Genomic DNA, 20852 nt, shown 5'->3' with positions numbered 1-20852 from the left:
AGCATCCCGGAGTCGCCTCTTCACTGTTGATGTTGAGACTGGCGTTTTTCCTAGAAGGCCAGCATCCCAGAGTCACCTCTTCACTGTTGATGTTGAGACTGGCGTTTTGCCTAGAAGGCCAGCATCCCAGAGTCGCCTTTTCACTGTTGGATGTTGTAACGAGTCTATAGACATTAGACTAGCATCCCGGAGTCGCCTCTTCACTGTTGATGTTGAGACGGGTGTTTTGCGGGTCCTGTTTAATGAAGCTGCCAGTTGAGGACTTGTGAGGCGTCTGTTTCTCAAACTAGACACTCTAATGTACTTGTCCTCTTGCTCAGTTGTGCAGTTGTTCTTTGGACACTGTGTTAACTAACTCTCCTTCCGTGGCCTCCAACTGCCCTTAAACGCTAGTAAAACTAAATGCATGCTCTTCAACCGATCGCTGCTCGCACCTGCCCGCCCGTCCAGCATCCCTAGTCTGGACGGGTCTGACTTAGAATATGTGGACAATTACAAATACCTAGGTGTCTGGTTCGACTGTAAACTCTCCTTCCAGACTCACATTAAGCATCTCCAATCCAAAATTAAATCTAGAATCGGCTTCCTATATCGCAACAAAGCCTCCTTCACTCATGCTGCCAAACGTACCCTCGTAAAACTGACTATCCTACCGATCCTTGACTTCGGCGATGTCATTTACAAAATAGCCCCCCAACATTCTGCTCAGCAAACTGGATGCAGTCAATCACAGTGCCATCTGTTTTGTCACCAAAGCCCCATTAACTACCCACCACTGCGACCTGTATGCTCTCGTTGGCTGGCCTTCGCTTCATATTCGTCGCCAAACCCACTGGCTCCAGGTCATCTATAAGTCTTTGCTAGGTAAAGCTCCGCCTTATCTCAGTTCACTGGTCACTATAGCAACACCCATCCGTAGCACGCACTCCAGCAGGTATATTTCACTGGTCACCCCCAAAGCCAATTCCTCCTTTGGCCGCCTTTCCTTCCAGTTGTCTGCTGCCAATGACTGGAACTAACTGCAAAAATCACTGAAATTGTGTTGCACTGCTTTGCTTTATCTTGGCCAGGTCGCAGTTGTAAATGAGAACTTGTTCTCAACTAGCCTACCCGGTGAAATAAATAAATTAAAAAAATTAAATGATGAACTTGGATTAGCTAACACAACGTGTCATTGGAACACAGGAGTGATGGTTGCTGATGATGGGCCTCTGTACGCCTATGTAGATGTTCCATAAAAAATCTGCTGTTTCCAGCTACAATAGTCATTTACAACATTAACAATGTCTACACTGTATTTCTGATCAATTTGATGTTATTTTAATATTCAAAAATGTGCTTTTCTTTAAAAAACAGGGACATGTCTAAGTGACCACAAACTTTTGAACAGTAGTGTGTGTGTGTGTGTGTGATTCAGACTGTAGGTGTGTGATTCAGACTGTAGGTGTGTGTGTTTTAGTGTGATTCAGACTGTAGGTGTGTGTTTTAGTGTGATTCAGACTGTAGGTGTGTGTGTTAGTGTGATTCAGACTGTAGGTGTGTGTGTTAGTTTGATTCAGACTGTAGGTGTGTGATTCAGACTGTAGGTGTGTGATTCAGACTGTAGGTGTGTGTTTTAGTGTGATTGAGACTGTAGGTGTGTGTGTTAGTGTGATTCAGACTGTAGGTGTGTGTGTTAGTGTGATTCAGACTGTAGGTGTGTGTTTTAGTGTGATTCAGACTGTAGGTGTGTGTGTTAGTGTGATTCAGACTGTAGGTGTGTGATTCAGACTGTAGGTGTGTGATTCAGACTGTAGGTGTGTGTGTTAGTGTGATTCAGACTGTAGGTGTGTGTGTTAGTGTGATTCAGACTGTAGGTGTGTGATTCAGACTGTAGGTGTGTGATTCAGACTGTAGGTGTGTGATTCAGACTGTAGGTGTGTGTGTTAGTGTGATTCAGACTGTAGGTGTGTGTATTAGTGTGATTCAGACTGTAGGTGTGTGTATTAGTGTGATTCAGACTGTAGGTGTGTGTGTTAGTGTGATTCTGCTCAGCAAACTGGATGCAGTCAATCACAGTGCCATCTGTTTTGTCACCAAAGCCCCATTAACTACCCACCACTGCGACCTGTATGCTCTCGTTGGCTGGCCTTCGCTTCATATTCGTCGCCAAACCCACTGGCTCCAGGTCATCTATAAGTCTTTGCTAGGTAAAGCTCCGCCTTATCTCAGTTCACTGGTCACTATAGCAACACCCATCCGTAGCACGCACTCCAGCAGGTATATTTCACTGGTCACCCCCAAAGCCAATTCCTCCTTTGGCCGCCTTTCCTTCCAGTTGTCTGCTGCCAATGACTGGAACTAACTGCAAAAATCACTGAAATTGTGTTGCACTGCTTTGCTTTATCTTGGCCAGGTCGCAGTTGTAAATGAGAACTTGTTCTCAACTAGCCTACCCGGTGAAATAAATAAATAAAACAAATTAAATGATGAACTTGGATTAGCTAACACAACGTGTCATTGGAACACAGGAGTGATGGTTGCTGATAATGGGCCTCTGTACGCCTATGTAGATGTTCCATAAAAAATCTGCCTTTTCCAGCGACAATAGTCATTTACAACATTAACAATGTCTACACTGTATTTCTGATCAATTTGATGTTATTTTAACTTCTTGCTCCTACTTGAGACGCAGATGTCTCAAGTAGACACCTGGAAATGCAAATGCGCTATGCTAAATGCTAAATGTACTCGTTAAAACTCAAACCTTAATCAAAATTCACATGCAGGGTATTGAATTAAAGCTACACTCGTTGTGAACCTAGCCAACAAGTCAGATTTTTAAAATGCTTTTCGGCGAAAGCATGAGAAGCTATTATCTGATAGCATGCAACACCTCAAAATGCCTGAATGCGACGTAAACAAAGACTTTGCTTATCCGGCGCTACACAAAACGCAGAAATAAAATATAAAACATTCATTACCTTTGACGAGCTTCTTTCTTGGCACTCCTATATGCCCCATAAACATCACTATTGGGTATTTTTTTCGTTTAAATCGGTCCATATATACCCAAAATAGCTTTCTATGGAAGCTGTGTCATTCAGAAAAAAACATCGTTTTTAAACGCTGCGTCATTTTTTTAAATTAAAAAAGTTGACGATAAACTTTCACAAAACACTTCGAAATCCTTTTGTAATCCAACTTTAGGTATTAGTAAACGTTTATAATCTATCAAAATGATTACAGGGCGATGTATATTCAATAGCTCCTCGTCTGCAAATCAATGGCTGCCAATGTGCACATTCAAAACATCCTGGTGGAGACCGGAAGAAACGGAATCCAGTTAGTTGGATTTACCAAGAAAAAACTCCATTGAAAATGACGACAATGGCGACATCGTGTGAAATCTGTAGGAATTGCATGCAGGTCGATAATACATTTTGTGCCCTTTTAACAACCCATGAAAGTGACGCATGGATATTATTTTTAGCTTTCAGAGAGCAGTTTTTCTTGCGCTTTTCGATGAAACACACGATCTGTTATAGTCACAGCCGTGATTTAACCAGTTTTAGAAACTTCAGAGTGTTTTCTATCTACACATACTAATCATATGCATATACTATATTCCTGGCATGAGTAGCAGGACGCTGAAAAGTTGCGCGATTTTTAACAGAATGTTCGAAAAAGGAGGGGGTAGACTTAACAGGTTTTAACCAAAATGTGCTTTTCTTTAAAAAACAGGGACATGTCTAAGTGACCACAAACTTTTGAACAGTTGTGTGTGTGTGTGTGTGTGTGTGTGATTCAGACTGTAGGTGTGTGATTCAGACTGTAGGTGTGTGTTTTAGTGTGATTCAGACTGTAGGTGTGTGTGTTAGTGTGATTCAGACTGTAGGTGTGTGTGTTAGTGTGATTCAGACTGTAGGTGTGTGTGTTAGTGTGATTCAGACTGTAGGTGTGTGTGTTAGTGTGATTCAGACTGTAGGTGTGTGATTTAGACTGTAGGTTTGTGATTCAGACTGTAGGTGTGTGTTAGTGTGATTCAGACTGTAGGTGTGTGTATTAGTGTGATTCAGACTGTAGGTGTGTGTATTAGTGTGATTCAGACTGTAGGTGTGTGTATTAGTGTGATTCAGACTGTAGGTGTGTGTATTAGTGTGATTCAGACTGTAGGTGTGTGTGTTAGTGTGATTCAGACTGTAGGTGTGTGTGTTAGTGTGATTCAGACTATAGGTGTGTGTATTAGTGTGATTCAGACTGTAGGTGTGTGTATTAGTGTGATTCAGACTGTAGGTGTGTGTGTTAGTGTGATTCAGACTGTAGGTGTGTGTTTTCGTGTGATTCAGACTGTAGGTGTGTGTATTAGTGTGATTCAGACTGTAGGTGTGTGTATTAGTGTGATTCAGACTGTAGGTGTGTGTGTTAGTGTGATTCAGACTGTAGGTGTGTGTATTAGTGTGATTCAGACTGTAGGTGTGTGTGTTAGTGTGATTCAGACTGTAGGTGTGTGTGTTAGTGTGATTCAGACTGTAGGTGTGTGTGTTAGTGTGATTCAGACTGTAGGTGTGTGTATTAGTGTGATTCAGACTGTAGGTGTGTGTATTAGTGTGATTCAGACTGTAGGTGTGTGTATTAGTGTGATTCAGACTGTAGGTGTGTGTGTTAGTGTGATTCAGACTATAGGTGTGTGTATTAGTGTGATTCAGACTATAGGTGTGTGTATTAGTGTGATTCAGACTGTAGGTGTGTGTTTTAGTGTGATTGAGACTGTAGGTGTGTGTGTTAGTGTGATTCAGACTGTAGGTGTGTGTGTTAGTGTGATTCAGACTGTAGGTGTGTGTGTTAGTGTGATTCAGACTGTAGGTGTGTGTGTTAGTGTGATTCAGACTGTAGGTGTGTGTGTTAGTGTGATTCAGACTGTAGGTGTGTGTGTTAGTGTGATTCAGACTGTAGGTGTGTGTTTTAGTGTGATTCAGACTAGGTGTGTGTGTGAGTGTGATTCAGACTGTAGGTGTGTGTGTTAGTGTGATTCAGACTGTAGGTGTGTGTGTTAGTGTGATTCAGACTGTAGGTGTGTGTGTTAGTGTGATTCAGACTGTAGGTGTGTGTGTTAGTGTGATTCAGACTGTAGGTGTGTGTGTTAGTGTGATTCAGACTGTAGGTGTGTGTGTTAGTGTGTAGGTACAGTAGAACGAAGGGCCTCTGCAGTGACCCAGTGACCCATCTCAGTGTTGATACCTGTTGTAGGAACTAGCTGAATCTGGAGAGCTGGAGAATACCTGTCCCAAGGCCGTCACACTGGAGCACAGGTAAAACACACCTTTATACACACACACACACACACTCGTGGAAGATGGCACGTTGTATTGTGTGACTTATGGACTGTCCTTATAACCTCCAGGTTGAAGTCGACCATCAACAGGAGTCCAGTCATGCTGTTCATGAAGGGCAATAAAGAGGTACGTAGGTGTCACTATATAACAGGACAATAAAGAGGTACGTAGGTGTCACTGTATCATAACAGGACAATAAAGAGGTACGTAGGTGTCACTATATAACAGGACAATAAAGAGGTACGTAGGTGTCACTGTATAACAGGACAATAAAGAGGTACGTAGGTGTCACTGTATCATAACAGGACAATAAAGAGGTACGTAGGTGTCACTATATAACAGGACAATAAAGAGGTACGTAGGTGTCACTATATAACAGGACAATAAAGAGGTACGTAGGTGTCACTGTATCATAACAGGACAATAAAGAGGTACGTAGGTGTCACTATATCATAACAGGACAATAAAGAGGTACGTAGGTGTCACTATATAACAGGACAATAAAGAGGTACGTAGGTGTCACTATATAACAGGACAATAAAGAGGTACGTAGGTGTCACTGTATAACAGGACAATAAAGAGGTACGTAGGTGTCACTATATAACAGGACAATAAAGAGGTACGTAGGTGTCACTGTATCATAACAGGACAATAAAGAGGTACGTAGGTGTCACTGTATCATAACAGGACAATAAAGAGGTACGTAGGTGTCACTATATAACAGGACAATAAAGAGGTACGTAGGTGTCACTGTATCATAACAGGACAATAAAGAGGTACGTAGGTGTCACTGTATCATAACAGGACAATAAAGAGGTACGTAGGTGTCACTATATAACAGGACAATAAAGAGGTACGTAGGTGTCACTGTATCATAACAGGACAATAAAGAGGTACGTAGGTGTCACTATATAACAGGACAATAAAGAGGTACGTAGGTGTCACTGTATAACAGGACAATAAAGAGGTACGTAGGTGTCACTATATAACAGGACAATAAAGAGGTACGTAGGTGTCACTATATAACAGGACAATAAAGAGGTACGTAGGTGTCACTATATAACAGGACAATAAAGAGGTACGTAGGTGTCACTGTATCATAACAGGACAATAAAGAGGTACGTAGGTGTCACTGTATCATAACAGGACAATAAAGAGGTACGTAGGTGTCACTATATAACAGGACAATAAAGAGGTACGTAGGTGTCACTGTATCATAACAGGACAATAAAGAGGTACGTAGGTGTCACTGTATCATAACAGGACAATAAAGAGGTACGTAGGTGTCACTATATAACAGGACAATAAAGAGGTACGTAGGTGTCACTGTATCATAACAGGACAATAAAGAGGTACGTAGGTGTCACTGTATCATAACAGGACAATAAAGAGGTACGTAGGTGTCACTATATAACAGGACAATAAAGAGGTACGTAGGTGTCACTGTATCATAACAGGACAATAAAGAGGCACGTAGGTGTCACTGTATCATAACAGGACAATAAAGAGGTACGTAGGTGTCACTATATAACAGGACAATAAAGAGGTACGTAGGTGTCACTGTATCATAACAGGACAATAAAGAGGTACGTAGGTGTCACTATAGAACAGGACAATAAAGAGGTACGTAGGTGTCACTATATCATAACAGGACAATAAAGAGGTACGTAGGTGTCACTATATAACAGGACAATAAAGAGGTACGTAGGTGTCACTATATAACAGGACAATAAAGAGGTACGTAGGTGTCACTATATAACAGGACAATAAAGAGGTACGTAGGTGTCACTATAGAACAGGACAATAAAGAGGTACGTAGGTGTCACTATATAACAGGGCAATAAAGAGGTACGTAGGTGTCACTATATCATAACAGGACAATAAAGAGGTACGTAGGTGTCACTATATAACAGGACAATAAAGAGGTACGTAGGTGTCACTATATAACAGGACAATAAAGAGGTACGTAGGTGTCACTATAGAACAGGACAATAAAGAGGTACGTAGGTGTCACTATATAACAGGGCAATAAAGAGGTACGTAGGTGTCACTATATCATAACAGGACAATAAAGAGGTACGTAGGTGTCACTATATAACAGGACAATAAAGAGGTACGTAGGTATCACTATATAACAGGACAATAAAGAGGTACGTAGGTATCACTATATAACAGGACAATAAAGAGGTACGTAGGTGTCACTATATAACAGGACAATAAAGAGGTACGTAGGTGTCACTATATAACAGGACAATAAAGAGGTACGTAGGTGTCACTGTATAACAGGACAATAAAGAGGTACGTAGGTGTCACTGTATCATAACAGGACAATAAAGAGGTACGTAGGTGTCACTATATAACAGGACAATAAAGAGGTACGTAGGTGTCACTATATAACAGGACAATAAAGAGGTACGTAGGTGTCACTATATAACAGGACAATAAAGAGGTATGTAGGTGTCACTGTATCATAACAGGACAATAAAGAGGTACGTAGGTGTCACTGTATCATAACAGGACAATAAAGAGGCACGTAGGTGTCACTATATAACAGGACAATAAAGAGGTACGTAGGTGTCACTATATAACAGGACAATAAAGAGGTACGTAGGTGTCACTATATAACAGGACAATAAAGAGGTACGTAGGTGTCACTATATAACAGGGCAATAAAGAGGTACGTAGGTGTCACTATATAACAGGACAATAAAGAGGTACGTAGGTGTCACTATATAACAGGACAATAAACCTGTGTGTTTGTTTGGTCTGTGTACTTAATTAATGGAATAGAATGGGGGCAGCAGGTAGCCTAGTGGTTAGAGCGTTGGACTTGTAACCGAAAGGTTGCTAGATCGAATACCCGAGCTGACAAGGAAAAATTCTGTAATTCTGCCCCTGAACAAGGCAGTTATTCCACTGTTCCTAGGCCGTCATTGTAAATAAGAATTTGTTCTTAGCTGACTTGCCTAATTTAAAAAAAAATGGAATAGAAAAGGAGAATAGGACTTGAATATAATTGCAGCTAATCATTAATAAATGCTATGCACAAACATACAGGCTTGTGTTTTGGCCTATATAATACTATTCTAACATAACTCCAGTACATTACTTCAAGAGGTACCAGTTGGCCTATATAATACTATTCTAATATAACTCCAGTACTTTACTTCAAGAGGTACCAGTTGGCCTATATAATACTATTCTAACAGAACTCCAGTACATTACTTCAAGAGGTACCAGTTGGCCTATATACTCTGCCAATCTAGTAGATAAGGACAATTGGTATTGCATACATTTCAACAGAATTGAGGCTAATCTGAAATCAATAATGTTCTGCACCTCACAGAGCACCTCACACACACACACACACACACACACAGGCACTAATGGTTCAGGAGTCCCCCCCCCCCCCCCCCCCCCCCCCCAGACACACACACTAATGATTCAGGAGTACCTCCCCCCTCCTACCTCTTCATATTGATTGGTGCTGCTCACAGATGAAGAGATATCTTCAGAGTAGTTTAAACCAGGTCCCCTGTGAATCCCGTCTCTCCCTTTTCACTCGCTGGGGTTCCTATCTGTAGATATGGATCTATATTTCCTTTTCCATTTCTTAAAAGACCGTTTCTAAGTGGGGTCCTGTGAAACCAATAGCAGTGGAAACTTGCTCAATGAAAGCTTGAGTTTGGTTTCATTCCTGGAGGGAATAACGAGGCAAGTCAGTTAAGAACAAATTCTTATTTACATTGACGGTCTAGGAACAGTGGGTTAACTGCCCTGTTCAGGGGCAGAACGACAGATTTGTACCTTGTCAGCTCGGGGGTTTGAACTCGCAACCTTCCGGTTACTAGTCCAACGCTCTAACCACTAGGCTACCCTGCCGCCCCAACGAGGCAAGTCAGTTAAGAACAAATTCTTATTTACACTGACGGCCTAGGAACAGGGCCTTGTTCAGAATGACATATTTTTAGCTCGGGGATTCGATCCGGCAACCTTTCGGGTTACTGGCCCAACGCTCTAACCACTAGGCCGCACACTTAAAAAAAAAACGTGTTATCTTGAAAGCATTTCTCCTACTCACTCAGAAAGCTACATTTTTATATTGGCTATTTGAAATTATCTTTGTCTTTAAAAAAAAAAAAAAAAAAAAAAAAAAATGGAAGACCAGAAACATTTGCTTCCTGTGATTTTGTTCCACAATAAAATGGTTTTGTGTGGACTCACCCGTTGAAGGATCTGAATTGAGTTTAAATGTTGATTATAAAGTGTATGTTCTTTGTTAAGATATGGGTATGTTAAGATATGGGTATGATTAAGTTATCTGTTTGGTTTCTAAAGTCTGTTTTTCTTCCTGTATCTGTAGCAAGCCAAATGTGGATTCAGTCTTCAGATACTGGAGATAATGAACAGCTCAGGGTGAGATGACACCACTATATCACGATACTGGAGATAATGAACAGCTCAGGGTGAGATGACACCACTATATCACGATACTGGAGATAATGAACAGCTCAGGGTGAGATAACACCACTATATCACGATACTGGAGATAATGAACAGCGCAGGGTGAGATAACACCACTATATCACAATACTGGAGATAATGAACAGCTCAGGGTGAGATGACACCACTATATCACGATACTGGAGATAATGAACAGCTCAGGGTGAGATAACACCACTATATCACGATACTGGAGATAATGAACAGCTCAGGGTGAGATGACACCACTATATCACGATACTGGAGATAATGAACAGCTCAGGGTGAGATAACACCACTATATCACGATACTGGAGATAATGAACAGCGCAGGGTGAGATAACACCACTATATCACAATACTGGAGATAATGAACAGCTCAGGGTGAGATAACACCACTATATCACGATACTGGAGATAATGAACAGCTCAGGGTGAGATAACACCACTATATCACGATACTGGAGATAATGAACAGCTCAGGGTGACATAACACAACTATATCACAATACTGGAGATAATGAACAGCTCAGGGTGAGATAACACCACTATATCACGATACTGGAGATAATGAACAGCGCAGGGTGAGATAACACCACTATATCACGATACTGGAGATAATGAACAGCTCAGGGTGAGATAACACCACTATATCACAATACTGGAGATAATGAACAGCTCAGGGTGAGGTAACACCACTATAACACGATAATGAACAGCTCAGGGTGACATAACACAACTATATCACTATACTGGAGATAATGAACAGCTCAGGGTGAGATAACACCACTATATCACGATACTGGAGATAATGAACAGCGCAGGGTGAGATAACACCACTATATCACGATACTGGAGATAATGAACAGCTCAGGGTGAGATAACACCACTATATCACAATACTGGAGATAATGAACAGCTCAGGGTGAGGTAACACCACTATAACACGATAATGAACAGCTCAGGGTGACATAACACAACTATATCACAATACTGGAGATAATGAACAGCTCAGGGTGAGAACACCACTATATCACGATACTGGAGATAATGAACAGCTCAGGGTGAGATAACACCACTATATCACAATACTGGAGATAATGAACAGCTCAGGGTGAGGTAATTCCACTATAACACGATAATGAACAGCTCAGGGTGACATAACACAACTATATCACGATACTGGAGATAATGAACAGCTCAGGGTGAGGTAACACCACTATATCACAATACTGGAGATAATGAACAGCTCAGGGTGAGATAACACCACTATATCACGATACTGGAGATAATGAACAGCTCAGGGTGAGATAACACCACTATATCACGATACTGGAGATAATGAACAGCTCAGGGTGACATAACACCACTATATCACGATAATGAACAGCTCAGGGTGACATAACACCACTATATCACAATACTGAAGATAATGAACAGCTCAGGGTGAGTTAACACCACTATATCATGATCATGAACAGCCCAGGGTGAGGTAACACCACTATATCATGATCATGAACAGCGCAGGGTGAGGTAACACCACTATATCATGATCATGAACAGCCCAGGGTGAGGTAACACCACTATATCATGATCATGAACAGCTCAGGGTGAGGTTTACACCACTATATCATGATCATGAACAGCTCAGGGGGAGGTTTACACCACTATATCATGATCATGAACAGCGCAGGGTGAGGTAACACCACTATATCATGATCATGAACAGCCCAGGGTGAGGTAACACCACTATATCATGATCATGAACAGCGCAGGGTGAGGTAACACCACTATATCATGATCATGAACAGCCCAGGGTGAGGTAACACCACTATATCATGATCATGAACAGCCCAGGGTGAGGTAACACCACTATATCATGATCATGAACAGCGCAGGGTGAGGTAACACCACTATATCATGATCATGAACAGCGCAGGGTGAGGTAACACCACTATATCATGATCATGAACAGCTCAGGGGGAGGTTTACACCACTATATCATGATCATGAACAGCGTAGGGTGAGGTAACACCACTATATCATGATCATGAACAGCGTAGGGTGAGGTTTACACCACTATATCATGATCATGAACAGTTCATTATATCTTCCCTGTGTTTATAATATGATGGTTAGTATCTTCCCTGTGTTTCCTGTTTACAGGGTGGAATATAGCACCTTTGATATCCTGGAAGATGAGGAGGTAAAAGAGGCTGTTTCTGTCTATGACATTTGCAAAACCATGTTGGTGAAACCTAAAGATGTCTTTCTACATGTTAACATGGTTTTCTTCATTTATCTTCCAATCACCAACGTCCAGGTTAGACAGGGTCTAAAGACGTACTCAAACTGGCCAACGTACCCTCAGCTATACGTCAATGGGGAACTCATTGGCGGGCTGGACATTGTGAAGGTGAGAAGTGATTTTTGTTTTACACCTCAGACCACAATTGCGCTTATTACCTCCACTTAGTTCTGGACTAGTCTGAATATGTCTATAAACCATTTACAATGGAGATCGTCCATTTTAAAATAGCTTTTTAGTCCTAAACTAGGCTGAATCTGGTGTCTGGGGGAAACCAACCCTTATAGGATCAGCCAGGCAAATGTCACAGTGTCACAGACAGAGGCAACAGCAGTACCACAGACTCTCCACCAGGTGTCACTAAAACACCGTGTTCTGTTTTCTTAGCCTGCTTAATGTCGTCATGCCGTGTACAGTCAGACAGGCAGCATGGAAGGGGAGGGAGGTCATCCTCTGTAGTAAAAAAGCACAGAGGAAAAGATTGGTGTAATGTAAATACCAAGGTTTCTTAGTGAACTACATTAAACCATGCTAAGGGAAGGTTACACAACATTGAGATAGTAAAGTCCCCAGTGTGTGTCTAACAGTAATCCTCTGTTTAGATATGCCTACTTATTTCACCAAGGGCCTTGCTTTGCATAAACTAGGCCTGTAGTCCGGGTGGGTTGAAAGCAGCGTATTGTCCAGCAGTGGCTAGTGATTGATGTCAGCTGGAGTTCAGTTTTAATAGATCACCTGTCAATCACGGTTCTTTATAAGAACTGCATTGTGATAACATGTCACTGGGTTTAATGAGACTGGAGTTCTCTGTGTATCTATTCATAGTTAGTTTAATGAGACAGGAGTTCTCTGTGTATCTATTCATAGTTAGTTTAATGAGACAGGAGTTCTCTGTGTATCTATCTATACATAGTTTAATGAGACAGGAGTTCTCTGTGTATCTATACATAGTTAGTTTAATGAGACAGGAGTTCTCTGTGTATCTATACATAGTTTAATGAGACAGGAGTTCTCTGTGTATCTATCTATACATAGTTAGTTTAATGAGACAGGAGTTCTCTGTGTATCTATCTATACATAGTTTAATGAGACAGTAGTTCTCTGTGTATCTATACATAGTTTAATGAGACAGTAGTTCTCTGTGTATCTATACATAGTTTAATGAGACAGTAGTTCTCTGTGTATCTATACATAGTTTAATGAGACAGTAGTTCTCTGTGTATCTATACATAGTTTAATGAGACAGGAGTTCTCTGTGTATCTATACATAGTTTAATGAGACAGGAGTTCTCTGTGTATCTATACATAGTTTAATGAGACAGGAGTTCTCTGTGTATCTATACATAGTTTAATGAGACAGTAGTTCTCTGTGTATCTATACATAGTTTAATGAGACAGGAGTTCTCTGTGTATCTATACATAGTTTAATGAGACAGTAGTTCTCTGTGTATCTATACATAGTTTAATGAGACAGTAGTTCTCTGTGTATCTATACATAGTTAGTTTAATGAGACAGTAATTCTCTGTGTATCTATACATAGTTTAATGAGACAGTAATTCTCTGTGTATCTATACATAGTTAGTTTCATGAGACAGGAGTTCTCTGTGTATCTATCTATACATAGTTAGTTTAATGAGACAGGAGTTCTCTGTGTATCTATACATAGTTTAATGAGACAGGAGTTCTCTGTGTATCTATCTATACATAGTTTAATGAGACAGGAGTTCTCTGTGTATCTATACATAGTTTAATGAGACAGTAGTTCTCTGTGTATCTATACATAGTTAGTTTAATGAGACAGGAGTTCTCTGTGTATCTATCTATACATAGTTAGTTTAATGAGACAGTAGTTCTCTGTGTATCTATACATAGTTTAATGAGACAGTAGTTCTCTGTGTATCTATACATAGTTTAATGAGACAGTAGTTCTCTGTGTATCTATACATAGTTTAATGAGACAGTAATTCTCTGTGTATCTATACATAGTTTAATGAGACAGGAGTTCTCTGTGTATCTATCTATACATAGTTAGTTTAATGAGACAGTAGTTCTCTGTGTATCTATACATAGTTAGTTTAATGAGACAGTAGTTCTCTGTGTATCTATACATAGTTAGTTTAATGAGACAGTAGTTCTCTGTGTATTTATACATAGTTTAATGAGACAGTAGTTCTCTGTGTATCTATCTATACATAGTTTAATGAGACAGGAGTTCTCTGTGTATCTATCTATACATAGTTTAATGAGACAGTAGTTCTCTGTGTATCTATACATAGTTTAATGAGACAGTAGTTCTCTGTGTATCTATACATAGTTTAATGAGACAGTAGTTCTCTGTGTATCTATACATAGTTTAATGAGACAGTAGTTCTCTGTGTATCTATACATAGTTTAATGAGACAGTAGTTCTCTGTGTATCTATACATAGTTTAATGAGACAGTAGTTCTCTGTGTATCTATACATAGTTTAATGAGACAGTAGTTCTCTGTGTATCTATACATAGTTTAATGAGACAGTAGTTCTCTGTGTATCTATACATAGTTTAATGAGACAGTAGTTCTCTGTGTATCTATACATAGTTTAATGAGACAGGAGTTCTCTGTGTATCTATACATAGTTTAATGAGACAGTAGTTCTCTGTGTATCTATACATAGTTAGTTTAATGAGACAGTAGTTCTCTGTGTATCTATACATAGTTAGTTTAATGAGACAGTAGTTCTCTGTGTATCTATACATAGTTTAATGAGACAGTAGTTCTCTGTGTATCTATACATAGTTTAATGAGACAGTAGTTCTCTGTGTATCTATACATAGTTAGTTTAATGAGACAGGAGTTCTCTGTGTATCTATACATAGTTTAATGAGACAGTAGTTCTCTGTGTATCTATACATAGTTTAATGAGACAGTAGTTCTCTGTGTATCTATACATAGTTTAATGAGACAGTAATTCTCTGTGTATCTATACATAGTTAGTTTAATGAGACAGTAATTCTCTGTGTATCTATACATAGTTAGTTTCATGAGACAGGAGTTCTCTGTGTATCTATCTATACATAGTTAGTTTAATGAGACAGTAGTTCTCTGTGTATCTATACATAGTTTAATGAGACAGTAGTTCTCTGTGTATCTATACATAGTTAGTTTCATGAGACAGGAGTTCTCTGTGTATCTATACATAGTTAGTTTCATGAGACAGTAGTTCTCTGTGTATCTATACATAGTTTAATGAGACAGTAGTTCTCTGTGTATCTATACATAGTTAGTTTAATGAGACAGTAGTTCTCTGTGTATCTATCTATACATAGTTTAATGAGACAGTAATTCTCTGTGTATCTATACATAGTTAGTTTAATGAGACAGTAATTCTCTGTGTATCTATACATAGTTTAATGAGACAGTAATTCTCTGTGTATCTATACATAGTTAGTTTCATGAGACAGTAGTTCTCTGTGTATCTATACATAGTTAGTTTAATGAGACAGGAGTTCTCTGTGTATCTATACATAGTTAGTTTCATGAGACTGGAGTTCTCTGTGTATCTATCTATACATAGTTAGTTTAATGAGACAGGAGTTCTCTGTGTATCTATCTATACATAGTTTAATGAGACAGGAGTTCTCTGTGTATCTATACATAGTTAGTTTAATGAGACAGGAGTTCTCTGTGTATCTATTCATAGTTATTGTGCATCAATACAGTATTTGTTTCTGATGCTGTTGGAAGGTTACATGACAGGTCCAGTAGGCTGTTATTTTCTCATGTATCAGCTGGTATGAAGATCAGACCTGTATTGACATGTGTTCTGTGTTTTTACAGGAGCTTAAAGACGGTGGAGACCTTTCTTCTGTCCTGAGGGGTGAATGCTAGGTTCCTGTAGTACTGTGATGGGAATGAGCTATGGACTACTGCACTCTTCCTTCCCCTCTCTACCCTCTTCTTCCTCTCTCTGCCCTGTTCTTCCTCTCTCTAACCTCTTCGCCCTCTCTCTAACCTCTTCGCCCTCTCTCTACCCTCTTCTTCCTCTCTCTATCCTCTACTTCCTCTCTCTACCATTTTCTTCCCCTCTCTACCCTCTTCTTCCTCTCTCTACCCTCTTCTTCCTCTCTCTAACCTCTTCGCCCTCTCTCTACCCTCCTCTTCCCATCTCTACCCTCCTCTTCCCCTCTCTATCCTCTTCCCCTCTCTACCCTCCTCTTCCCCTCTCTACCATCCTCTTCCCCTCTCTACCCTCCTCTTCCCCTCTCTACCCTCCTCTTCCCCTCTCTATCCTCCTCTTCCCCTCTCTATCCTCCTCTTCCCCTCTCTACCCTCCTCTTCCCCTCTCTACCCTCCTCTTCCCCTCTCTACCCTCCTCTTCCCCTCTCTACCCTCCTCTTCCCCTCTCTACCCTCCTCTTCCCCTCTCTACCCTCCTCTTCCCCTCTCTACCCTCCTCTTCCCCTCTCTACCCTCCTCTTCCCCTCTCTACCCTCCTCTTCCCCTCTCTACCCTCCTCTTCCCCTCTCTATCCTCCTCTTCCCCTCTCTACCCTCCTCTTCCCCTCTCTACCCTCCTCTTCCCCTCTCTACCCTCCTCTTCCCCTCTCTACCCTCCTCTTCCCCTCTCTACCCTCCTCTTCCCCTCTCTACCCTCCTCTTCCCCTCTCTACCCTCCTCTTCCCCTCTCTATCCTCTTCTCTTCTCTATCCTCTTCCCCTCTCTACCCTCTTCCCTTCTCTATCCTCTTCCCCTCTCCATCTTCCTCCCCTCTCTATCCTCTTCCCCTCTCTACCCTCCTCTTCCCCTCTCTACCCTCCTCTTCCCCTCTCTATCCTCCTCTTCCCCTCTCTACCCTTTTCTCTACCCCTCTCTGAAATACATGGTATATTATCCATCCATTGATTTTTCTGAACTTAGCACAGGTGTCCAAATTAACCTGATTGATCAAACAGCATTCTGTCACCAGCTGCAAATATAATAAAGTCATCCATGATGCTACCTGACTGGTTTCCTTATTTGTCTTTTGAACCTTAGAGAACACAGCAGTCAGAGCAAAGAACTAGAACCTTAGAGAACACAGCAGTCAGAGCAAAGAACTATAACCTTAGAACACAGCAGTCAGAGCAAAGAACTGGAACCTTAGAGAACACAGCAGTCAGAGCAAAGAACTAGAACCTTAGAGAACACAGCAGTCAGAGCAAAGAACTAGAACCTTAGAGAACACAGCAGTCAGAGCAAAGAACTAGAACCTTAGTGAACACAGCAGTCAGAGCAAATAACTAGAACCTTAGTGAACACAGCAGTCAGAGCAAAGAACTAGAACCTTAGTGACAACGTTTGTGAACCCCTGCTATAGATTGTGTTGTTTATCGTTTTATTACATTTCCATGGTTATGGTGCATTCAGAAAGTATTCAGACCACCACAGCGCCAGCTGTGCCTCCAGAGACTCTGGTTTCGAGCCCAGGCTCTGTCGCAGCCGGCCGCGACCGGGAGGTCCGTGGGGCGACGCACAATTGGCCTAGCATCGTCCGGGTTAGGGAAGAATTGGCCGGTAGGGATATTCTTGTCTCATCGCACACTAGCGACTCCTGTGGCGGGCTGGGCGCAATGCGCGCTGTCCAGGTCGCTAGGGGAATGGTGTTTCCTCCTCTGTTAAGAAGCAGTGCGGCTTGGTTGTGTTTCTGTTTCCATTGATCATCCTTGAGATGTTTCTACAACTTGATTGGAATCAACCTGTGGTAAATTCAATTGATTGGACATGATTTGGAAAGACCCATACCTGTCTATATAAGGTCCCACAGTTGACAGTGTGTGTCAGAGAAAAAACCAAGCCATGAGGTCGAAGGAAATGTCCGTAGAGCTCCGAGACAGAATTGTGTCGAGGCACGGATCTGGGGAAGGGTACCAAAACATTTCTGCAGCATTCAAGGTCCCCAAGAACACAGTGGCCTCCATTTTTAAATGGAAGCATTTTGGAACCACCAAGACTCTTCCTAAAGCTGGCTGGCTGGTCGGTCAAACTGAGCAATCGGAGGAGAAGGGCCTTGGTCAGGGAGGTGACCCAAGAACCCAATGGTCACTCTGACAGAGCTCCTCTGTGGAGATGGGAGAACCTTCCAGAAGGCCAACCTTCTCTGCAGCACTCAACCAATCAGGCCTTTATGATAGTGGCCAGACAGAAGCCACTCCTCAGTAAAAAGCCCACTTGAAGTTTCCACTTAGGAGAAATGAGTAGCCCTGTGTTACCATCTCGACAACCAGATGTTCTCGGACTAGGAGAGAAAAGGTAGTCAGATGAAGAGAGAGCAGCTGGAGTAGCAGTGTTCTCTGGGGTGATCCATGTCTCAATCAGGGCCAAAAATGTCTAGGGACTGAAGGGCAGCATAGGCTGAGATGAACTCTGTGTTCTTGACCGCAGATCGGCAGTTACAAACTCTGCCAGAGACCTAGACTTCCTCCGCCGCTTACAGCTGCTGCTGAGAAACCAGGGGAGACTGAAGAACGAATGACCTAACAGAGGTGAAGACCACACCTCCCTGTACTAATTGCTGACTACCTAGGAGAGGTGAAACCACTCCCCCTCCAATACAGCCACTAATTACCAACACGTGTCACAAATTGCCCCGCCCCTTGATCCTGGTTGATGTGTCAACAACTATCTGCAAGTTATGATCAGTCAGCAGTTCACACACCAAGTAGACCACTGGGAAGACAGGCAGCACTTAAAGTAGATGGACCTAGCTAGCAAAAAGACAGTACTAGACGACAACAGATAAAGACATCACTTCTGGAGATATCAGGAGTCCTCTAGCTATAGAATGATTCAGTGTGGATCAATAAGACATTCAGCAGGTACATCCCCCGGATCAGTCTTCCCTGTTATCTCACAGAAGCATTTATTTAACCTTTCTTTTATCCAACCTTTATTTCTTGAACCTTTTATTTAATTTAACCTTTATTTATTTAAGCATGCACAATCACTTAATACAGAAGAGATGGTGTTACATGTAGACATTTGCTGGAAAGGCAGGGCCCTCATTTATCCAGAGTGAGACCCACAGCCACAGAGTCTGGGTAATGAAGTGTGTGTGGGTCGATCGGTGGGTCGGTCGGTCGGTGGGTCGGTCGGTGCTCTGCACACCGGAGTCAATAAGAGTAAACAAAGCATTCATATTAATTGACGGTGGTGAGCCGGATGTCCGTGTGCTCACCTCACCTGATACACATTTTCCCCTCATCCTCCCTACTCCTCCTCATTTTCCTCTCCTGACTTGGAGTACATCTGTGTGTCTCCTGAGGTAATTCTGGTTCTCCACTAAATCCACTGTGTGACTGACTGAGGCCCTTCTCTCCCTCCCCTCCTCCTTCTCTCCCTCCCCTCCTCAATTTCCTCTTCCACCTCTACTCATCCCAGCCTCCTCACATACCATGGTATTTACTCAACACACCGCTCTCTCTTGCTCCCTCTCTCTCTTAAACACTAACACACACACACACACACACATCCTCTCTCCACATGACTGTGCTCAGGAGGACTGTCTCCTCTCCACCAAATCACTCAGATTGCCATGTTGTTATTCCAGTCTGTTAGGGACTGCTGACAGAGAGATGCTGTCTGTTAGTGACTGCTGACAGAGAGTGATGCAGTCTGTTAGTGACTGCTGACAGAGAGAGATGCTGTCTGTTAGTGACTGCAGACAGAGCGATGCTGCCTGTTAGTTACTGCTGACAGACAGAGATGCTGCCTGTTAGTGACTGCTGACAGAGAGAGATGCTGTCTGTTAGTGACTGCTGACAGAGAGATGCTGTCTGTTAGTGACTGCTGACAGAGAGAGATGCTGTCTGTTAGTGACTGCTGACAGAGAGAGATGCTGCCTGATAGTGACTGCTGACAGAACGATGCTGCCTGTTAGTAACTGATGACAGAGAGAGATGCTGTCTGTTAGTGACTGCTGACAGAGAGAGATGCTGCCTGATAGTGACTGCTGACAGAGAGATTCTGCCTGTTAGTGACTGCTGACAGAACGATGCTGCCTGTTAGTAACTGCTGACAGAGAGAGATGCTATCTGTTGGTGACTGCTGACAGAGAGATGCTGCCTGATAGTGACTGCTGACAGAGAGAGATGCTGTCTGATTGTGACTGCTGACAGAGAGATGCTGTCTGTTAGTGATTGCTGACAGAGAGATGCTGTCTGATTGTGACTGCTGACAGAGAGATGCTGTCTGTTAGTGACTGCTGACAGAGAGAGATGCTGTCTGTTAGTGAGTGCTGACAGAGAGATGCTGCCTGTTAGTGATTGCTGACAGAGAGATGCTGTCTGTTAGTGATTGCTGACAGAGAGATGCTGTCTGATTGTGACTGCTGACAGAGAGATGCTGTCTGTTAGTGATTGCTGACAGAGAGATGCTGTCTGATTGTGACTGCTGACAGAGAGATGCTGTCTGTTAGTGACTGCTGACAGAGAGAGATGCTGTCTGTTAGTGAGTGCTGACAGAGAGATGCTGCCTGTTAGTGATTGCTGACAGAGAGATGCTGTCTGTTAGTGATTGCTGACAGAGAGATGCTGTCTGATTGTGACTGCTGACAGAGAGATGCTGTCTGTTAGTGACTGCTGACAGAGAGAGATGCTCTCTGTTAGTGAGTGCTGACAGAGAGATGCTGCCTGTTAGTGATTGCTGACAGAGAGAGGCTGCCTGATAGTGACTGCTGACAGAGAGAGATTCTGTCTGTTAGTGACTGCTGACAGAGTGATGCTGCCTGTT

The 20852-nt window shown here is 42.0% G+C and overlaps 1 protein-coding gene across 2 annotated transcripts in view; it reads left to right on the top strand.

The window, feature by feature from the left end:
- Window positions 1–17084, top strand: part of LOC110531428 (glutaredoxin 3) — a 39695-nt gene extending 22611 nt beyond the window's left edge. For both annotated transcript variants that reach the window (XM_090217773.1, XM_090217774.1), the window contains 6 exons: window positions 5230–5291; window positions 5384–5441; window positions 9679–9731; window positions 11964–12003; window positions 12121–12213; window positions 15926–17084. In XM_090217773.1, coding sequence (XP_090073899.1) covers window positions 5230–5291; window positions 5384–5441; window positions 9679–9731; window positions 11964–12003; window positions 12121–12213; window positions 15926–15976 — 357 coding nt within the window. In that variant the 3' untranslated portion in view covers window positions 15977–17084. The remainder of the gene's footprint in view (window positions 1–5229; window positions 5292–5383; window positions 5442–9678; window positions 9732–11963; window positions 12004–12120; window positions 12214–15925) is intronic.
- Window positions 17085–20852: the final 3768 nt, after the last annotated feature.

Source organism: Oncorhynchus mykiss, chromosome 23 (assembly GCF_057628025.1).
Source record: "Oncorhynchus mykiss isolate SJ-2025 chromosome 23, ASM5762802v1, whole genome shotgun sequence".
In the NCBI taxonomy this organism is placed as follows: Eukaryota; Metazoa; Chordata; class Actinopteri; order Salmoniformes; family Salmonidae; genus Oncorhynchus; species Oncorhynchus mykiss.
Note: the sequence above shows the minus strand (reverse complement) of the source record. Positions and strands in the feature narration are given on the sequence as shown.